Genomic DNA, 22,500 nt, shown 5'->3' with positions numbered 1-22,500 from the left:
AATGCACAGTGCACACACAGGGAAAGGGTACACACCCACACCCGCACACACACACACACACACACACACACACACACACACAGACACACACACACACACACACACACACACACACACACACAGAGTGGCGGGTTTCATTCCGTGCTGTCTGCAGGTATAGCAGGTTTGAAGCATTGCCAAAGGGTCCGGTGGATCCTTCAGGCAGAGCATTCCACACTCAGCACGTACAAAAGCTCGTCGCTCCAGAAGGATTGTTACTGAGGTTTGTGTGTGTGCGAGTAGGGCTACGCCATGAATCAATAGCTATATCTATCGGTGATAAACACTTCATCAATACAATAAGAATTCAATATATATCGATATGTCCCTTGATAATGGAGCGTGCTACGAGTGACACTCAAACAGCCAATCAAACAGACACATCCTAAAGTTTCCATCCAAACATATATTAACTCATTCTCCGCCATTGACGTGTTTTTACGTCATATATGAGACAACGCTTCCCCCGCACTGCCATTAACGTGAATGATATCAGGTCAATCCATGTTTTCACCGTCATGTGATGGATGGTTGTCTTGCTCACTTAGAGCACGTCTAGACGAGTGGTACAGAAGCAAGCGACCACGACTGTCCAACAGAACCAGGAAGCAGAGAAGAGCAACCATCTCCCATGTCCCATCTGAGAAGCAACGTAAAACAGCTCCAGGCTTGCTGCAGACTCCTGTTTAAAGTCTATTATGTAACAGTTACTCCTGGGCAGCGGGTTTGCACTGCAGGTCTTGGGGAAAAAGGTAGTCGACTAAGATTTTTCGTCATAGTTAGACGAAAAATAGACCAAATTAACACTAGCTCAAAGCGTGCTACCAAACAGCGAGCGAGGCAGCAGGGCAGCCTGCCACTCAGACATATTTGACATTGATACATATTTTGGCTATATCACCCAGCCCTATATGTGCGAGAGTGTTACCACAGCAGTACTGTAGTTGGCATCCTACAGTATATATTATTATAATAACAGTGTTACTAGGCAGGTTCCACATGCAAAGTACATGTGTATATTATGTAAGTAAACGCATGACAACAACAGCCCTCCATCTGACCCTGACCTTGAACCCGTCTACTCTGTACTCATTGTTTTTCAAGCCTCTCACACTTTTCTCTACCTGTCTGTCCTTAATTTACCTGATTTAAGTGTGTGTGTGTGTGTGTGTGTGGGGGGGGGGGGGGGGTCTGTGGGTGTGGTGTGTGTGTACACCACACAGCTCGCAATTTCATGGTTTCCTGCCTGTATCTGTTGAGTGTGTATGCCATGCTGTCTGTGTTGACATTGTGTGTGTGTGTGTGTGTGTGGGGGGGGGGGTTGAGGGTGTATGTGTGTGGGTGTGGTGTGTGTGTGTGGGGGAGGGGGTCTGTGGGTTTGTGGTGTGTGTGTACACCACACAGCTCACAATTTCATGGTTTCCTGCCTGTATCTGTTGAGTGTGTATGCCATGCTGTCTGTGTTGACATGGTGGGTGTGTGTGTGTGTGTCTGCGTGCTTGTGTGTGTGTCAGTGTGTGCGCTAGCTGCTGTGCACTGATATAGCGGGTGTGTCTTCCTCTTAACGTAGTGTGTGTGTGTGTGTGTGTGTGTGTGTGTGTTTAGGGTACCGTTGGGGGGGGGGGGGGGGGGGGGGGGGGGTTAGACATTAACCTTGGTTAGTGAAAGAAAGGAAGGCTTTGATTCCTTCAAGCCTGCTGAAATTCATTAAAGGCTGCTTTGTCCAAGGTTATTAGTGTGTGTGTGTGTGTGTGTGTGTGTGTGTGTGTGTGCGCGTGTGTTTGTGTGTGCGTGCGGCGTGCGCGCGCGTGTGTGTGTGTGTGTGTGTGTGCATGTGTGCACTTGTGCACGAGAGACGGTGTTAATGTACGGTAGTAATGGTGCTTGCCATGGTGCCACAATAGTGGACTGTGTGATCAAACAGAGGGTTTTCCAGCATTTCATTTCCTCAGCAAAGTAAAGACGACGTTTGCATGAATTTGTCTGTCAAAGTTGAGTGTGAAAGTGAAAATCATGGTTGGTTGGAATCAAAGTTTACCCCTCCAATCATGTTATTACAGGATGTATGTATGCAGACTCAGAGCTTTATCATTGTGGAAAGTAGCTAATATATTCCAGTAGGCTAAAGTGTCCACTTTGTAGTTAAAGAACAGCAACATTCATGTGATTGTGAACATGGACACATTGTAGATCATCACAGTCTGGAACAGGAATCAGTCAGGGCAGCCCTCGAGTCAGGACTCAGTTCTCCTGTTACTCTCCTGATCTCATGATCTCATGATCTCATGATCTCATGTGATATAAATCAAATGGCTGTAGCGGACTGACTTTGAAAGACAGAGCAAAGTTTCTGGTAGGCTATTGACCTAAAAGCGTGCAGCTGCTACCAACCATGTCATGCCAGCTTGTCAGGAAGGGGGCTAAACAACGCTCCAAAGTTAGCCTACATTTTGATGAGGGAAACTGGGACATGGCCATTTCCAAAGGGGTCCCTTGACCTCTCACCTCTAGATATCTGAATGAGAATGCGTTATGGGTACCCACAAGTCTCCCCTTTACAGATAAGGTAGCATTTATTTTTCGGTAGCCCAACACTTACTAAATGCATTTGAATATGAAAACTAGAAATGTTGGTATAATAAGCTTTGATGAACAGTAGCCTATATATTTTGTTCTTTTTATCAAATTAGTAGCTATCATTGGATAATTGAGTGATGGGGTTACAGTATCCTACCCCGCACCCCCCATTAAAGGACTTACTGGACATTTTACATGGACATTATCCCACGGACACTGCTATCCTAACACCCCACCCCCCCACCCCCCCATTGCTCGTTTGTAATACGATGACTCATATGACTATTAAAATGAATGTTGAACCTTGGATCTTGAACGTAGCCCATCCCTGCTCTGCAACAACCTTTTTCCATGATGCCATTAAATTAAGACGTCACAATAAGCAATCGCTGTGGAAGGATTGCGTTTTCTTTCAGCGATCATAAAGCTCAGTTTCATGATGCACCTGTTTACACACACACACACACACACACACACACACACACACACACACACACACACACACACACACACACACACACACACACACACACACACACACACACAGACACACAGACACAAAGCAGGTTATTAGTTTGAGGTATAATAATAAGCCTGCAGGCCTGGCTGTGCTTGTTCAGGTTCATTATAGTGCTGTGGAGTGTGTTTGCTCAGGTCTAATTGCTAGCCTACTGATTTTATGGGCCCAGCTTGTTGTGAGGCCTCTGTTGGACGTCTGAGTCTCTCTCTTGCTCTCTGTCCTTCTCGTCCTGTGAAGGCACCGTCAAAAGCACAGAAAGCAGCTGAAGGCACCGTCAAAAGCACCGAAAGTTCTTAACAGAAGGAGGAAGGAGCGAAAGGCTCGGTGATCACAACTGAAGCGTATAGGACAGGGGGGGAATGCTCTTGAACACATCTCAAAAGATCCAGCAACAATGCTGAGCTGTGCATTTGGTACCTTGCTGAGAGGCCTGAGGATCTGTTCAGAATCCAGATGGATATCCACTGTTTGCTGTCATGCAACGCTCACCTTTTTGGTGGTAATACCCTCAGAGTGCAAAATTAACTGTTTTGTCCATAGCCAAATGGCTAGTGAATTTTAAAATGTTACCAGCCACTCAATAGATTACCATTGTTTTTGTTTGTTTGTTTGTTTTTTTGCTGGTGAGTGAGGCAAATCTACCAGCCACTTGCATATTTATGTCCAGCAAAATTGTGTATGTTATGCGTTGTCATTTATTCCCAGCACTTCCAGTAAATCATACTCGACATCATCGAGGCACGTGGACTGTGTGGCAGAGACGCAGTTCTTCAAATATTTGCGTGCGACAGATGGAACATTTAATTATTATTTACAAGGTCAAACCTGTCCTGTCCTTTTCTCTGGAAACTGCTTACACCAGATGTTTAGTGTGGGAACGTGCCGCACGCTTCCTGGTTTGCTCCCGCGGCATTGTGAACCAGGAACCTCTTTGTCATTTCCACCGAACATCCAGTCAGACAGAAGATAATAACAGACAAGACGACATGATGCAAGACTGAAATGTTCAGCTTGATCTGTGTCCTCAGTGCCACTTCTGTCTTTATTTAGCATCTTGCCAGGCCAGCTTTCATCGCTCCAGGCCTCCTTCTGTCACTATTCCCCACTGAAGAGAAGACAGTTAATTGTTTTATTGGGGCGGCATGAACTCGAATCAAATGGCTCTTCAGTGATATATATATATATTTTTTTTTTTACCTTTCCCTACTCTGTCTTCTAGTCACATGAATGTAGAGCCATATGAAATCTGTTTAATTTTTTTTCCAAATTCTGTAATTTCTTTTTACCCCAAATTCTGTTTTATTTTTCCCAAATTTTGTTTTTTCCATTTTAATTTTAATTTAGGGGTTAGGATATATATATATATATATATATATATATATATATATATATATATATATATATATATATATATATATATATATATAATATATGAAAATCAAGTTGTGAGTGAGGTGATGTAAGGGTCCCACGCAAGACCGAACCCCCTCTCAAAACACCCCAATCGAATATGCAATCATTTCCCTAGGCCTATTTTACAATTATGAAATAATTTAGGTTACTACACACTGATGAGGGAACCCAGCGCAATGCTAACCTAAGTCTACTTTTGATTTTGATAATTAGGCCTACTTGGATCAATTTCAGCCAAATTATGTAAAATCTGCAATATTCCATGTTTTACAGTTGATTCCATTTTTATTACCAAATTCCATGATTCCATCCGTTTTTTCCCGTTTTGCAGAAAAAAATCATATGGCGCCTAAATCATGAATGCCATCTAGCTACTTCCACATCCACCTGACCTGGCTTCTGCCATTTCGCAGTAGAGGCCTACTGCTAAGAAAGAGTTCAACTTAATGCCCTGGGTTCAAGCCCATTGTCGTCAAGTATCCACCCTGGGGAATTGTCAGCTTGTCACTGAAACCCTATCAGCTGCTCTGACTCAAGCAGGAGAAGAATTCCCCTCCAGGATCCAATGAAATATCACATTCAGCCATCCTCATTCCTTTCTGCTTTCCCCCTGCTTGTACCGTAGCAGGGTTTAGATAACATGCAAAATGTCTTGTAAATAGAGTGCTGTAGGAATAATATTTTAGATGTTAGATTGGACGGACAAGCCTGTCTTTATTAGTCACAGACACATATGCAGAGCCGCCATGAAATTGATTTTCTGCGTTTGATCCATGTTGGCTCGTCCTCCACCATGGTCAGGCCGGGGGCGGTGGGCAGCTGCAGTGGAGCGCCCGGCGGGGACCAACTTCTTCCAACCGCCGCTGGTCAGATGATGATGTTCCTCTTGCATGCTTTTTAGTGGGGGGTTATACTGTATATGGAGGAGGGGGACCTCAGGGGAGCATGGGGAGAACATGCAAACTCCACACAGAAAGGCCCTTTCCACGAGATAGCCCACCTGGGCACCAGGCACCAAAGGCATTGGGGGAGACGATACCCCCAGTGTCAACAGTGTCCCAGGCCGGAATCGAAACCCAGGACCTTCTTGCTGTGAGGCGAGACCGCTACCACTGCGCCACCGTCCCCCTTAGTGCCCCCCCAATTAGTCCTAACACCCGGAAGTTAGCATCGCCTGGTTCCCTTGTCTCGAAGTCAAAGGTTTTTTGTATGGGGATTTTTGTTAGATGCATAAAATAAGGTTTGTGTTTTAACATTTTATGAAACTGAGACGTTTGTGTGCAGCAAGATCATCTTCACAAATGAACACAATTTTTATGATTTTTTAAAGCATTTTCTGATTATATATAGATATCATTGACTGTATATAAATAGATATATACAGTATAAACCCATTGACGTCCAAATGAGGGAACCCAGCGCAATGCTAACCTCTATAAATATGTCATCTCTGTGGTACTCTATGCATTTCTGTTCATGATGGTAAGTATCTCTCTGTCACTGTCATTGTCTCTGTCATTGAGTCCATGCCTTCCAATGAAAGGCTCACATACGCAAGCTCCCCAACCTGCTTGGCCTGCTTGCTGCTAATGATCTGCATACCAACCAAACCTTTGACTTTTTTGGGCTCCACCACTGAGCACGTCCTTGATGATCACCTATCTCTTGTAGACGATCACTGATCACTGTTGCCATTATTATTTTTGTGGTGATTGATTGCTAGGAGTTGTCACATTTTAATTTTATTTTAACATAATTCCTTTCGTATAAATCAATCATTTTATTTGATAAAATTGCTATGATTTACAACCTGCTATCCTGTACGTGCCAGGCTTATCTCTTTATAAATCATTTTTGTCAGACACTGATTCTGAAATTGCTTTCATTCAACATAATTAGCCCACGTTCACACACCATACACCGAAGCAATGCTCAACCTACGCTGAACCCGCAAGTTTCATTTCGCCGTCCTTGTTAACAGGCGAGGCCGTTCACACACCAGCCGCGCGCGTGCCTTTGCTCAAGCCACGCTGAAGCGATCCTTCAGGATTCAGTCCTATTTTCCAAGTGTGAAGCGTGAAGCTGCCAGGCAGGCATGAAGTCAATGGAAGTTGTGGGCGGGGTCAAGGCGTGCTGAGTGAGGCGCTGAGGAAAAGAGAGTGTGACCGGTTAAGCGTGAACTCAGCTTGAGCGTGGCTTTGGCGTATGGTGTGTGAACTAGAGCCCGACCGATACTGGATTTTTGAGGCCGATGCCGATACCGATATTAGGGAGTAAAAAAATTCCGATACCGATAATATCGGCCGATATTTTTTTTTCTTTCTTTTTTTATCAAATTTGTATCCCCCGTTAGTGCTAATTTTTTATTTATTTACCCTGGTTGCTGCTCCACCCTCTGCCGATCTGGGGAGAGCCGAAAACTGGCTCCATGCTTCCACATGCATGGGCAGTTAGCCAGCCGCTTCTTTTCACCTGACAGGGGAAGCTTCACCAGTAGGACATAGCACGTGGGAGGATCACGCTATTCCAACGAGTTCCCCTCCCTCCGAACAGGCGCCCCGAACGACCAGAGGAGGCACCACTTCAGCAACCCTCAAATATCAAACACTTGACAAAGATATAAGTTGACATGAATTGAAATATGTAATGTAGGCAGGATATTTTACAGCTTATTAATAAACTCAATGCAATGAAACAGTAAACTGAACTGGGAATTTAATAATTATAAATAACTAGAAATACAAAAACACACCATATCGGCCGATACGATATATCGGTAATCGGCCAATATCGGCCGATAATATCGGCGAACCGATATATCGGTCGGGCTCTAGTGTGAACAAAGGCTTAGAGAGAACTAGGAGGGCTCCAGCTTCCTCAAAGCTGACATTCTTTTAGCAAAGGTGAAATACCTATAGGGACCAGGATTTCTTGTCATCGGCCATCAAGTCAAGTGTCATTGTACAGCATGTCATGGGTGTCTGCTTTTCCCCATACTGTGCCTTTTTACACTTAGTGTTGTCATTTCTGAATACGTGTGTGCTGCTGTACAAAGTCACACATACTGTACAGCACAGGCAGGCATTCCACTTGGCACTCCTTTCATTCCAGGACAAAAGCTAAAGACGTACTTGAGTAACTAAATAGCTGCTTGAGGCCCGTTGCTCTTAAAGCTGGTCCCCTTAAGATCACACACTCTCTCTCTCTCTCTCTCTCTCTCTCTCTCTCTCTCATACACTCACCCACTCATACACTCACCCACTCATGCACACACCCACACACACATATCATCCTGCTCCCTGGAAGTGGACTTGACTGGTCCCCTTAAGATCACACTCTCTCTCATACACTCACCCATTCATTCACACACACACACACACACACACACACACACACACACACACACACACACACACACACACACACACACACACACACACACACACACACACACACACACACACACACACACACACACACACACACACACACACACACACACACACACACACACCATCCTGATCTCTGAAGTGGACTTGACCGTGGCCGCATCAGGCCGAGGTGAATAGTCTGCTTCTGTCGTTGTCGTTGAGTGAGTGTGATTTCTACTCATCATGTCCACTGGCCTCCTCTCCTCTCTTCTCCTCCTCTCCTCTCCTCTCCTCTCCTCTCCTCTCCTCTCCTCTCCACTCCTCTCCTCTCCTCTCCTCTCCTCTCCTCTCCTCTCCTCTCATGCCCCCCTCTCCTCTCATGCCCCCCTCTCCTCTCCTCTCCTCTCTCCTCTCCTCTCCCCTCCTCTCCTCTCCTCTCCTCTCCTCTCCCTTCCACTCCTCTCCTCTCCTCTCCTCTCCCCTCCACTCCTCTCCTCTCCTCTCATGCCCCCCTCTCCTCTCCTCTCCCCTCCTCTCCTCTCATGCCCCCCTCTCCTCTCCTCTCCTCTCCTCTCCTCTCCTCTCCTCTCCCCTCCTCTCCCCTCCACTCCTCTCCTCTCCTCTCCTCTCCTCTCCTCTCCTCTCCTCTCCGCCCACCCCTTCCCCAGCTGCCTGTGCTCATGTTTTCCACTCTCTCTGGGGGAACAAGACAAGGCTCTCCTTTTCTATGCGTTTATGTCCGTATACGGTCTATGCAGCCTATACGAGTGTCTGTGTGTACGTGTGCCAACATGAGTACACAAACTAAACAGTGTATATTTTTCTAAGTGATTTCGATCAAGTGTGTGTGTGTGTGTGTGTGTGTGTGTGTGCGTGTGAGAGAGAGAGAGTTCTAAGAGTTGCTCAACCCTCTTGACCTCACTCAAAAACAATCGCTTCTTTGCGAGCCTTAAAAGAGCCCTGTCAGGCTGGGTGTGTGCCTGCCTGGGTCAGTCGGGACGTCCCACAGCCAGGATAGGGATGTGTCTCATGCGTTCTCAGCCCAATGGAGGCACCTCCGCCCCAATCAGCTAACCCACACAGGACAGCATTTGTTTGCACAGTTGATCTGTATCTTTTTGTATCCTCTGCATACGAGGCAGCACCTATGAGTCATTTTATGACCCGTACGCTACTGTACCTCCTTCTGTGTGTGAACACATCCTGATGATGTCATTTTGTGCCAACCGCACCTCTATCAGCAGCCAATCAAAGGCCACGACCTGAAATGCACAGGTCGGGCCGTTGAGGAATTCATGCCTCCATCCCTCGCTGCAGAGGCTGGCGTTGACAGCAGTCAGAAGTATGTTCTCGCTATGTCCTACCAGTGAAGCTTCCCCTGTCAGGTGAAAAGAAGCGGCTGGCTAACTGCCCATGTCTCGGAGGAAGCATGGAGCCAGTTTCGGCTCTCCCCAGATCGGCAGAGGGTGGAGTAGCAACCAGGATAAATAAAAGTAAATTAGCACTAAGGGGGATAAAAATGGGATAAAAAAATTGTGAATTTTTTTTTAAAGAAAGTATGTTCTCGCTCCTAATTTATTGGCCAAAATGACCAATAATGGTCCGGAAATTTAATTTCAGCCTATTTCAATTGACTAAATGAGAAATGAAGCAAACAAGGGCGTGAGGCAATTAAATTCTTCTCTGTTTGTTTGTTTTTACGGCGGTTGGCAGGCAAATCAATTGAATTTAAAAACGTTATTAGACAATCTGTGTATGTTTGTGCACCAGTGATTTAAATGCCATTACGACTCTAGAGCAGCTAGCTACATCATACTGTAGTTAAGGCGAGGTGGTATTCCCTGAAACTACAGCAGCAGTAGCATATTTCTGAAACAACTATTATTAAGCCAAGATGATGTTAATAGAGAAAGAGAATGAAGCTACAAGAGATCAAGCGAAGTGACTTAGAAGCTCACAAAAAGTGCTGTGAGGAAATAGTTGAAGGAATTTTATTGCTGTTTTGAGAATTGGGATGTAGGCTAATTCGCCCCCGTTGGTCCCGCTAGTGCTAGATAGCCTGTATGCAGAATGTGTCCCTCTTTGGTGTCAAAACGGCCTAGATAAGAATATGAAAGGTTGGTTGATTAGTACAGTTCCCTCATGCAACATGAGGTTTGACTGGCTGGCTGCCCCCCGCAGGCTAAGACATTAAGTACAAAGAGTTTCTCCACTCATAATAATCCCTTTAATTACCAGGCCCTCTTAAAGGGGAATGCCACTGGATTCCAGCTGTGAACTATGCTATTGTTGCACCATCGGATAGATGAGTGTGTGTTAATGAACACTGACTGACTGACTGACTGAACAATGTGTCCCATTGCCAGACACCAGAGACAAGTGACACCTCTGTGGTGTTACACCCATGTACTGATCCATATAGACAATTAGAGAGGATTAAAACAGTGACTGTGTTTTAAATGATGCTCTGGGATCAACGTACATGTTCTGCCTTAGATTTGATAGAATCTTAATGTTTAAAAAGTTCATTTAGATATGGGTCTCTTCTTGTCTTTAGCCACAGGAGATAATTTCGTTCACAAATAATAATTGGGCTCTGATAGGTCGTAACGGTAATGCATTTTCATTCATTCATAACATTGATTGCTTTTCCATTGTAAAGCAGTAATCGTCCCTCTGACTCAGTTTCCTTCTTGTTTGACTTCTTGAACGTATCTTACCTTGTGTTGCAAGAAAGTAGGGTTTGGAGGGGATTTCTTTTTCCCTTTGGAAACTCAGGAACTGACACAAAAATGGTGTCTATTATTAAACATATGAAAACACAGTGTGCTGATTATTTCACCATGCATGATGCACCCTATATGTCTTTATTTCTGTTATGATGTAATAGCAGGGAGTTGATATCAGATTATATGAAAGAATGGAGGATTAGGAAGGATTCTGAAAAGAGTCTATTCTTGTTCAAAAGCCCTGAGAAGCAGCTGAAGAGGAAGTGTAAGAAGCAGGGACAGAAATGCTGAACACATTTGCCAGTGTAGCAATTTAGCTTAAATTAAGCACGGGAGTGAACACTTTTAAAAGCCAGGCAGCTATTAAAAGTGTTCTTCTCATAGTATAGTAGTCAAATAACAAGGCCAGGTCGAAACCTGGCATAGGGCCGTTGTACCAATTTCGGTACCACGGTAAAAAAAACAGACTGATATTTCTTGAACATATTCTCCTTTATTAAAGTATGCAACCATTTTCAATGAACAAATGGCATGTAGCCTTCAACTTTAAAACAAAACAATGTGCTTCTGCTTACTTCTTCTTACATTCAACTCTGTATGGCAGTGAGTACAGACAGTGCAACACCAGTGGCATGTAGCCCTCAAGTATTTAATTTTATTATTATATTAAATATTATAATTTAATTTATTTCACAGAATTGCTGGAATCCTTTTTTTTCAACGGTGTATATTGGTATTTGATCGATGCATAGGAATTCTGCCAATGCCCTATCACACTTTCTTGCTTCATGCGAGTCATATTTCCTCTGCTTTTCAAAAACATCAGGAATTGTCTGCTGGGTGGTCTTTTGGGCTCCGCGACTTGTGCCTTCCTCTTCATCTTCATCTCTCGCATACTGTTAAATGGAAAGTAACGTCAGTGAGATTTACTAAAATAAAGAGATGATAAAGACAACTGCACATACACACATGTAGAGTGCAAGCAATTTTATGTAGCTAGTTTTAATTCACGGACATGTTTCACCCGAAAGAAGCTTGTATTTATTTAGATGCCATGTTGAACTATGGCTAAGTCCGGCTATTAGCCGTGTCCCATAATGTTTCCATTACAAACATTGCATGCACACGTGTTACACTATGCTAGCTAACGCTGTACCAGGTATTAGCCGGGTCCCATAATGATTCCATTACAAAACACGTTAACGTGAGCGCAAACGTTTTTTGGTTACACAATTACACAATGCATTGCCAGCTATCTCAAAAACGAATGTGACAGGATAAGGTCTGTTTGATATGTTGTTAAACGTGTTATTTTACACCGTTTGAAAGAAGTAACCCACCTTGAATTATTTGAACAGGTCTGGGTGCCTGTCTTTCAGCTGCTTGGCGAGATTGGATGTGCTACCCAGTTTGGTTTGGAACTCCCTTTCACACTTTTTGCAGATGGGACTTTGGGGACTGATATTTCCAAATGCGACTCTTTGCATTCTTCTTCTCAACAAGTTGAGTTGTTGGAATAGGACAGGAGCAGCCGCAACCGAATGCTGTCACATTCACAGCTGCTTTACATTAGGACAAAAAAGACGATACATGTCAACTCCTCAAAAATCGAATCAATAAATTCCTAGTCGGATCGAGAGAGGCACCAGACGGTGAAATGTCCGACGACGGCTCTTGTGGAACTCTCTGAATGAGCTAGCCACAATATTAGCCAGAGGTGCATTACCGCCACCTACCGGACTGGAAAGCGGAAAGACATTACATTGCCTGAATCCGTGCTAAAATGGTCTGGGCGACAGAGTGGAATGTAAGGGCCCTGCCGTGCATTCTGCACAACGGCCCCAAAAATCACCAATGAATAATATCAATATATAAACCATGAGGTCCGTGACATATAAAGGCAACTTCTAAACGATGGGAATATTTATTTGACAAAGTTCCAGAATATAGCAGAAATACCTGAAGGGGCTATGGTTGAAGCAAACGGAAGGAAAGGATGGGGAAGCGTCTGGCCTAACGGTCCAACCAGTGTTTCCCCACAAACTGCCAAAAGATAAGGAATACTAAGCCTAACCAAACAAAGCCATGAAAACAGGACTAGTGGACTGGTCCGGTACCTCCCTTTCCACAAGACAAAGTACCACACAGAATATTCAACTGAACACAGAAAGCTAAGCAAGTAAGGCTGCTGTCTGCGTTGTCCTCCTCCACAAATACGGTATATATTTTAGCCAGCTAAGTAGGGACAACTGGGGATTGAAATGGGCGAGCAAGATAAAGAAGGTGCAATAATACATATATAAAACAATATTCAACCCATAATTATCATAAGACATGAACATAGCATAGATATCTCACACCTTGTTGTTCCCATTCATACCTGGAAGCTGCCCAGTACAACCATCTGTTTCCACCTCTGTCTCTATCTCTCGCTAACATTTTGGTCATCTTGGGAATTTGATCGTTTAGATGTTCTGTTCCTCTCTGTCTCATAAGTCATAACACCTCTCTCTTCTCTTTTCCTGCTGCCAGGCGCTTTCTCAACTTGTGTCTCTGTGTCTTCTGGAGTTGTAAACTTCTACTTCCTGTTTCCCATCTGAGGATCTTCTTTCCATAGACATATATAAGGCTAGATGGCTTAAGGCGGAGTCACCAGCGTCGTTGAAGCGCTGCCATCTTGCTACGGCAGGCTTTCTGGTACGTTCTATGGTAGCTGTTGGAGGGTGCACAGACAAAAATACTCATAACTCGCTGAAATCTTGACGGATTTACAAACGGTTTGGTTTATTACAAGCATATTCCGTTCCCGAGATATGGCAACGACAAAAAAAAAACACTAAAAACACTATTTTTTTGATGGGCTCCAAATTACACCAAAATTAAACCGAAGCATCTATGCCATGAGAGGGATTCAGGCACAAAGTTTCATGCAGTTTCATCCATTTCCCTAGGAGTTATGATCATCTGATGTGATAATACTAACCCAACAACAGATGCTCATAGCTCCTAGCAAAATGGATGAAACTGCATGAAACTAGGTGCGTGAATTCATCTCATGATGATGATGCTGCAGTTTAAGTTTGGTGGAATTTGGAGCCAAAAATAATAATAAAATGTTAGCGTTTTTTTAACCCATAAATATATATAAAGCTGTGGTGCCGTAGCAAGATGGCCACCATGCGACGACGTCGCTCTCCATTGACCGGCAGCGCGGGTAAGCCATCTAGCCTTTATATATGTCTATGCTTCTTTCCGCCTGCTCTCCTCCTTCTCCTTTCAACTGCAGACCTTGAGCAAGTACAGGACAAAACTCTGTGTGTGTGTGTGTGTGTGTGTGTGTGTGTGTGTGTGCGTGCGCGTTCTAAAATGTTCTAAATGTCACTTTGTGTGTGTGTTCCAGGCGGCTGGGTGAGTGGTCACCATGGCACCCTTCCTACGTATCGCCTTCAAAGCTTATGATGTGGGCGCACTACCCCCCCTCACTGCCCCGCCCCTCTGTGCCGTCAAGATGAAGGAGTCTGTCAACACAGGCATGTACAGTAGCACACACACACACACACACACACACACACACACACACACACACACACACACACACACACACCTGTAGCCATCAACACAGGTATGCATGTGCAGAAGGACACACACACACACACACGCACACACACACACACACATCTGTACCCATCAACACAGCTATCTATGCACCACAGGACACACACACACACACACACACACACACACACACACACACACACACACACACACACACACACACACAACACACACACACACACACCTCTGTACTCAGACATAATTTCGCCTTCAAGGTTCTATAAATCTTTGGTGCTCAAACTTTTTCATGTCAAGGACCCCTAAACTGACACAAATTTGACGACGGACTCAGATTTCATACGATTTTGTCCCGGGGTCTCCATCTGATACAATCTTTGCTTTTAGATGGTTTATTACAGAAAGTCCATGAAACCCATGACCAAAATACTCATACTTTCTGTCAATATGTTACTTATGGATGGAATTTTAGTAAAAACTTTCACTTTTTGCTGAGGACCCCGCTTTGAGAACCACTGCTATAAAGTATCACGTTACTATATCATTATTTATAGCATTGACTGATCCCTATCCTCGTTTACAGAGCGAGGAAAGACCCTGGTCCAGAGGAAGCCCACCATGTACCCGGCATGGAAGTCCACCTTCGACGCCCACATCTACGAGGGGCGTGTCCTCCAGGTGGTCCTCATGCAGACCGCTGAGGAGCCATTGGCCGAGGCCACAGTGGGCGTGTCTGTACTGGCAGAACGCTGTAAGAAGGCCAAGTGCAACGGACATGCTGAGTTCTGGGTGGACCTGCAGCCTTCTGGGAAGGTCCAGATGGCTGTGCAGTTCTTCCTGGAGGATACTGACTCAGGTAAAACTGCTGCTTTAGACCGATGTCTATCTTATGGGCTTAAAAAGCACGTTCCCTGACCGGGAATCGAACCCGGGCCGCGGCGGTGAGAGCGCCGAATCCTAACCACTAGACCACCAGGGAGTGGTGCTCAGCCTGAAAGAAGATAGCCTGAGTTGGCTAGAGAGTTCTTGGGAAATACCCCTCCCCCCACTCCCTGCACCCTTCCTCTGAATGTACTGACCTCTCTCGCTCACTCCTTCTCCCTCTCTCTGTCTGTCTCTCTCTTTCTCATGCTTCAAACACCCACTCTCTCTCAAGCTCATCTATCCCAACTGCACCAGTGTTGGTAAATAGTGCCCTCTACTGGTAGTAACAATCTCCCAACACTCCCAGGCAAAGCTCGCCATATTACTGTAGAGTAGGGATGTTCATTTTGAAAATTTTCCAAAATCGATAATCGGTGAAAATTAACGATCAATTATCGATTATCGATCATATTAATACTTAGAAAATTTTCAATATATATATATTTTTTTACAAAATGAATGCCTATGGCAGAAAATACGAAAGACAACGTGTTCTCCTCAATGAACTCTTTATTTCAATGTGTCTCCTCTCCAACACTGCTGTCCCCGGCGCATGCCGGTGTGAATTTCCCATGTTTAAAACAGTTTTGTTGGCACAAAGGCCCGTGCCCAGCCAAAAAACTAGAGACTATATGAAGCTCCCCCTTACGTTAGTCGGCTGTGCAATGGAGTGGGGCGAGGAGGAACGAATTCCACCCAAACCTTTTTTTTTTTTTTTATAATTAAAAAATCGATCCAAATGCCACAGGATCAATTCCAATCCTTAACGATCAATTATCGATTTTCGATAATTGATGAACATCCCTACTGTAGAGACCTCATTGAAGAGTGTGGAACTGTGATCGTCCAGACCAGTTGCACAGCAACAAACTGTCTACCTGCAAGCAATCAAAGCTTACTGGTTAACTTCCGTGCTGTTCCACCTGTTGGCATAGCATAGCTCATACTGGGCATGTCAGTTGGCATAGCATAGCTCATACTGGGCATGTCAGTTGGCATAGCATAGCTCATACTGGGCATGTCAGTTGGCATAGCATAGCTCATACTGGGCATGTCAGTTGGCATAGCATAGCTCATACTGGGCGTGTCAGCTAACTACAGGTGTGATCATGATCTTTCTATTGTAGGTAGGAATTTGGCCTGAGGACAGGTTGTACTTGTAATAAGCAGCTAAGACACAACCACTGACCACAGCCAAGATTATTCTATTTATAGACATGTTTATTTATAGACATATGTAAGTGATCAACTTCCTTGATATACTGTATCTTAGTAATGTGTTCACTAGGGTTAGGCAAACCAATATATGGAGCATATAGTATAATGGCCTTTTAGGTTAGTTTTATTACATAGGCACTACTTATTATATGAATATATGGTTTGTATTTTAATAATAACAACAACAACGGGGGGCATGGTGGTGCAGTGGTAAGCGCTGTCGCCTCACAGCTAGAAGGTCCTGGGTTCGATTCCCACGTGGGACGCTGTGAGTGCTGAAGGAGTGTGTGCCCGTCCCCATGTCCTCGAGTGCCCACCGCCCGGGTGCGGTCGTCAAAAGGGCCTTTCTGTGTGGAGTTTGCATGTTCTCCCCGTGCCTCCCGGGGGTTTCCTTCATATAGGAACCCCCTTCACCAAAACATGCAATATCCTGGTCGCTGATGTGTTGCCTCCTCTGGTCGTTAGGGGCGCCTGTTCGGAGGGAGGGGAAGTCGTTGGAATAGCGTGATCCTCCCACATGCTATGTCCTACCAGTGAAGCTTCCCCTGTCAGGTGAAAAGAAGCGGCTGGCTACTGCCCATGTCTCGGAGGAAGCATGGAGCCAGTTTCGGCTCTCCCCAGATTGGCAGAGGGTGGAGCAGCAACCAGGATAAATAAATTAAAATTAGCACTAATGGGGGATAAGAATGGGATAAAAAAATCGGGCGGGTGCGAATAATAATAACAACAACAACAACAACAACAACACTATTGTTATTATTATGAGAGTTGTATAGCCCCATGGTCTAAATGCATGGTCAAAATGTGTCACACACAAAACTCTAGTTTTAACGATCCACAACCTTCAACACTTAGAAGCAGAAGTGAACAGAGCACTATATCGCACAGTGCTGTGTGTGTTCAGCTCCAAGCTCACCAGCCCAGACCTGGAAGCCAGCCGACGCGTGTAGCTGCTGTGTGCCAGAGGGGAAGGGGAGTGGCCGGTGCTGTTCAGGGAGAGCTTCTGGATGGGAGTAGTCATGGTCCTCTGTTCTGGGTCAGAGGAGGCCAGGAGAGAGAGAGAGAGAGAGGGGGGTAGTTAAGTCTACCACGCTGAACAAGCCCCCAGCTCCATCAGCTCCCTCCTACACACGCCACAGCTTTCCTGAAAAGCAGCGCAGAGTATTTTTAGGCTCGCCTGAGCAGCCCTCTATACACTGTCTGCCTCTTTTCTCTCCTTCTGTCTCTGTGTGTCTCTCTCCCTCTCTCTCTCTGTCTCTCTCTCCCTCCCTCTCTTTCTTTCTGTCTGTGTGTGTGTGTCTCTCTCCCTCTCTCTCCCTCCCTCTCTGTGTCTCTCTCTCCCTCTCTCTCTTTCTTTCTGTCTGTCTGTGTGTGTGTCTCTCTCTCCCTCCCTCTCTTTCTGTCTGTGTCTGTCCCTCCCTCTCTTTTTGTCTGTGTGTGTGTGTGTCTCTCCCTCCATCTCTTTCTGCCTGTGTGTCTCCCTCCCTCCCTCCCTCCCTCTTTCTGTCTGTCTCTCCCTCCCTCTCTTTCTGTCTGTGTGTGTGTGTGTGTGTGTGTGTGTCTCTCTCTCCCTCCCTCTCTTTCTGTCTGTGTCTCTCCCTCCCTCTCTTTCTGTCTCTGTGTGTCTCTCCCTCCCTCTCTTTCTGTCTGTCTCTGTGTGTGTGTGTGTGTGTGTGTGTGTGTGTGTGTCTCCCTCCCTCCATCTCTTTCTGTCTGTGTGTCTCTCTCCCTCCCTCCCTCTTTCTGTCTGTCTCTCCCTCCCTCTCTTTCTGTGTGTGTGTGTGTGTGTGTCTCTCTCTCTCCCTCCCTCTCTTTCTGTGTGTGGATATGTGTGTATCTGTCTGTCTCTCTCTCCCTTCTCTCTTTCTGGCTGTCTCTCTCCCTCCCTCTCTTTCTGTGTGTGTGTGTGTCTGTCTGTCTGTCTCTCCCTCCCTCCCTCCCTCCCTCCCTCCCTCTCTTTCTGTCTGTGTCTCTCTCCCTCCCTCTCTTTCTGTCTGTGTGTCTCTCTCCCTCCCTCCCTCTCTTTATGTCTGTGTGTGTGTGTGTGTGTGTGTGTGTGTGTGTGTGTGTGTGTGTGTGTGTGTCTCTCTCTCTCCCTCCCTCTCTTTCTGTCATCTTCTTGGCATGGCTCACTGAAGCACTGTCCAAACATAAACAGCTGTCAGTACAACGACACTCCCCTCATCAGTCTTCCCTCTTTTCCCTGTCTGTCACTTGTCTCTTTAAGACTGCGTGTCTTTTGCACCGCCCCTCCAACACCACCCACCCACCCACCCACCACCCACCCACCCTATCTTTTGGTAGTATCACAGTTCAGAGTTTGTTTACCTCTCTCACGCCTCTTCCCCTGTCTTCTCTGTGTGACCTTTGACCCCCGCCCGCTTGACTTGCGTCAGCCGGAGCCTCGTATCCCAGAGGGTGTTTTGCTGTGTTTTCCCTTCATTCAGGACAGGACGGCCTGTGGCCTCCTCCTCTAGCTAACTGTTGTTAGCATAGTGCTTTTTGACTGCATCCCCCAAGGCTTGTGCCGCCATTACTGATGATTGATGATGAGGATGCTGATGATGATGATGCTACAGCTCTCGCTCATCATTTAAGGTAGCCTGGGTAAACCCAGCCCCCACGTGAGCTGCTCCCAGACAGACCCTGCTCACTAGTCACTGAGCAGGGTGAGCAGGTCACGTGGGGGCTGGGTTTACCCAGGCTACATTTAAGGCACATCAATAACACACAGAGGCTAGAATATAAAAATGCTGGTTGGTGAATAGATATTTCATTTGACAAAACTTCCTCAAGGTGTAGAACTCTCATCTCACAGCATCTCAGTATCATTTTCTATTGTCATTGGAAATTGATGATATTTGGGTAATTCTTTACTCGTTTGACAAATGCTGGTCAACAGATTTGAGCAGAAGTTTGATGTTGATTTATGTAAATGATGTGTGTGTGTGTGTCCCCCCTCAGCGTCGTGTAAGCCATCAATGAAGGTTCCAGCAGAGGAAGGGCTTACCACCCTCAACAGGAGGAGAGGAGCTTTCAAGCAGCCCAAGGTTCACCTCATCAAGAACCACGAGTTCTGCGCCACCTTCTTCGGCCAGCCCACCTTCTGCTCCGTCTGCAGGGAGTTCCTCTGGTGAGAGAGACGCCACGTGTTACTACTTTGTGACTGTATCTTCATGCTTGATGACCTGTTGAATTCCAGTGAGTGTATTGATGCAGTGATCCACCTCCCACAGGGACCTTTCTCCAAAGACCAATTAGTCGGGGTTCTAGTTTCGTGAATGGGGTCAGCACAACAGTGAGACAGGCAGGCAGGACTGCTGTTGCAAGAATGAGTCACTGTCTAGGCCGGGGAAACCCACAGGCTGTCTTCTTCTATTCCAACAATGTCAGCAGCACCAGCCTGAGGCCCCTCCCCTTCCTCCCTCCCCTCCCTCCCTCCCAAACCATTATCAGCCCCCTCTAGAGACTGGCTAGCAGAGGAAAACTGATGTCACTTGTGTTTGTTTTGTGTGTGTGTGTGTGTGTGTGTGTGTGTGTGTGTGTGTGTGTGTGTGTGTGTGTGTGTGCATGTGTGTGTGTCCACGTTCCTCCAAATAATATTTTTTTTCTCATATGTATACTACAAGCTTTTCAGACAGTACAGATGCATTGTTAATTGTTGAACGAAGGCCATAATAAATGTGGGGGATTCAACTTTATTGTGAAGATGGATACTAACAGTGCTGACAATTATCTGCATGCTAGCTGTATCACTGGCATACCCACAATTACAGTAACACATGACTTGTTGGACAATATTGCTATAATATCAACAGTCATATTCATTTACAGTATTTGCTTATGGGCAAAGGGAGGGAACATATGTTTTGGTTGTTAATCAACCAATTCATGCAATTCCTTTTCTCCCAAATAGGGGGCTCAACAAGCAAGGCTACAAGTGCAGACGTGAGTGTTTCATTATCTGCACCACTTTTTTTTTAATCACGTTTGATATCCTTTTTCACGTGTGCTTCATTGAATCTCCGTGTCACAGTTAACACGATATTTTTGTCATGTCTTTGTCCCAGAATGCAATGCGGCAATCCACAAGAAATGCATCGACAAAATCATTGGCAGGTGCACTGGAACAGCATGCAACAGTCGAGACACTGTGGTGAGCGTCGTAGTCGACTTTCTGTCAGCCAGCATTACTGCAGAACTGCATGGCACATTTGACATTGATAATGAATTAACGATATTTTCTATTCTACAATATTGGCTTTTACATTTTCCAGCATTGGTTCAGGAATGAACCGATTCATTTTTCTCTCTCGATTATGCCATGCTATGTGACTTATGCACAGCACTATTTCATTAGGGAATTGTCTATTAATCAATAATTTGGTCTTTTCCTCACTCAAACTATGCACATTTATTGGTCATGTTATGGTAAAGAGGAAACAATATGCTTTTGATTCATTTGATACAGCTGGTGTAGGACAGAGGTTCTCAAATGTTTTTCAGCCAAGGACCCCTTACAAGATAGAAAATATACCGGGGACCCCCTCATTCTGATTTGTGATTTAAGATAGAAAATATACCGGGGACCCCCTCATTCTGATTTGTGATTTTGGGCTAAGCTTAATTGTTTCCACGGTAACGTGCTTGCCTTTTAAATTGATAGGTTTGTTAGATTAGAATGTAATCCATGAACCATTTTAGATTTAAAGCATGAAATATTTTTGTTGAACTATGAAGCTTTTGCACACACACAATTTTTTTTTTTTTTTTTTTTTTTCCTGAAAACTTTTTGCGGACCCCCTGGCAAAGTGCCACGGACCCCTGGGGGACCCCGGACCCCCATTTGAGAACCACTGGTGTAGGATGCCAACACTCTAGGTGAAAGTTCCCCTCAAACAGATCCGGGTCAGGCAGGTTTTCCAGGCAGGGTCGATAATGGGGTCAGTCAGACATGACATCAGTTGAGTCAGAGAAATCAATAGATGCCAGTATGTGTGCTTAAATAGCAGCAGTGGAACTCCTTTGTAACTTTTATCTGCTGCTACTCAAACGTCACTAAAATTGGCAAAAAATGTTAACTCGGGACGAGGTGGCCAATGGGACAATGTGTAAGAGAACTGTATGTACGATATGTGTATATCTTTAAGATGCCATAGCCGCCATGCACTTGTTGTTGTTCGGCTTGGCGTCCTTTCAGAATGCTTACTGGATATTTCTGTGTGTTTACAGTTCCAGAAGGAGCGATTCAAGATTGACATGCCCCATCGCTTCAAGTACCACAACTACAAGAGCCCCACCTTCTGTGACCACTGTGGCAGCCTGCTGTGGGGCCTCTACAGACAGGGCCTCAAATGTGAAGGTGAGTCCAGTCCAGTGTGTCGTAGCTTTAGTTCTTCTTCTTTGATTATGCTTCTTCCATGTTTTCTTTCTTTCTTTGTAATATTCTTTCTGTCCTTCACCCGCCATCTGCTATGCCACACTAACATTTCACCCTTTTAAACGTATCGCTCTTCTTCCTCCATGACACGTGTCTAATCCATGTTTCACACCTCTCTCCACAGATTGTGGCATGAACGTCCATAGTTACTGTCAGAAGAAAGTGGCCAATCTGTGTGGAATCAACCAGAAACTACTGGCAGAGGCTCTGTCTCAAGTCAGCCAGGTTTGCACAGTGACAATCTGTCTTTTTTCCTTAGTTTTTATTGCATCCTACCAAGTTTTCGTTAGTGAAGTTTCCTTAGATTTATTGTCTTGTGTCCTCTTTTAATTTGTGAAGCACTTTGTGTTACATTTATTTATATGAAAGTGCTATATAAATAAAGATTGATTGACTGATTGATTGAGAATAGAAGGATATACATTAAGTTTGATCCCAGTCAGTATTAAAATATGTTGAAACATTATTGATCATGTGTGTGTACATCTTTAAGAACATTCCAACATGCCTTTTGCCTCTCTAGAAATCCATAAAGAAGCCGGACGACTCCAATGCAACAGAAGATATAGGAATCTACCAAGACATCCAAAGAGCAGGAGCAGACCCTAGTGGTGAGAAGTGTTCATTGTAGCACACTTGCTTTTAACGACGGTAGTCAAGTTGATGTTGTTGTTGGTAGTCCATCCAACTTAATTT

At 45.0% G+C, this 22,500-nt stretch overlaps 1 protein-coding gene across 1 annotated transcript in view; it reads left to right on the top strand.

Annotated features, from left to right (window-relative positions):
* LOC310798513 (protein kinase C delta type-like) overlaps positions 1 to 22,500 on the top strand; it is a 35,233-nt gene that overhangs the window by 3,445 nt on the left and 9,288 nt on the right. The window contains exons 2-9 of the mRNA XM_083661048.1: positions 14,050 to 14,179; positions 14,806 to 15,078; positions 19,329 to 19,497; positions 20,281 to 20,312; positions 20,435 to 20,520; positions 21,597 to 21,726; positions 21,929 to 22,029; positions 22,328 to 22,415. Of these exons, the coding sequence (XP_083517174.1) occupies positions 14,071 to 14,179; positions 14,806 to 15,078; positions 19,329 to 19,497; positions 20,281 to 20,312; positions 20,435 to 20,520; positions 21,597 to 21,726; positions 21,929 to 22,029; positions 22,328 to 22,415 (988 nt within the window). The 5' untranslated portion in view covers positions 14,050 to 14,070. The remainder of the gene's footprint in view (positions 1 to 14,049; positions 14,180 to 14,805; positions 15,079 to 19,328; positions 19,498 to 20,280; positions 20,313 to 20,434; positions 20,521 to 21,596; positions 21,727 to 21,928; positions 22,030 to 22,327; positions 22,416 to 22,500) is intronic.

Source organism: Poromitra crassiceps (assembly GCF_964638095.1).
Source record: "Poromitra crassiceps genome assembly, chromosome: 25".
Classification (NCBI taxonomy): Eukaryota; Metazoa; Chordata; class Actinopteri; order Beryciformes; family Melamphaidae; genus Poromitra; species Poromitra crassiceps.
This window is presented reverse-complemented; position numbering and strand designations above follow the sequence as displayed.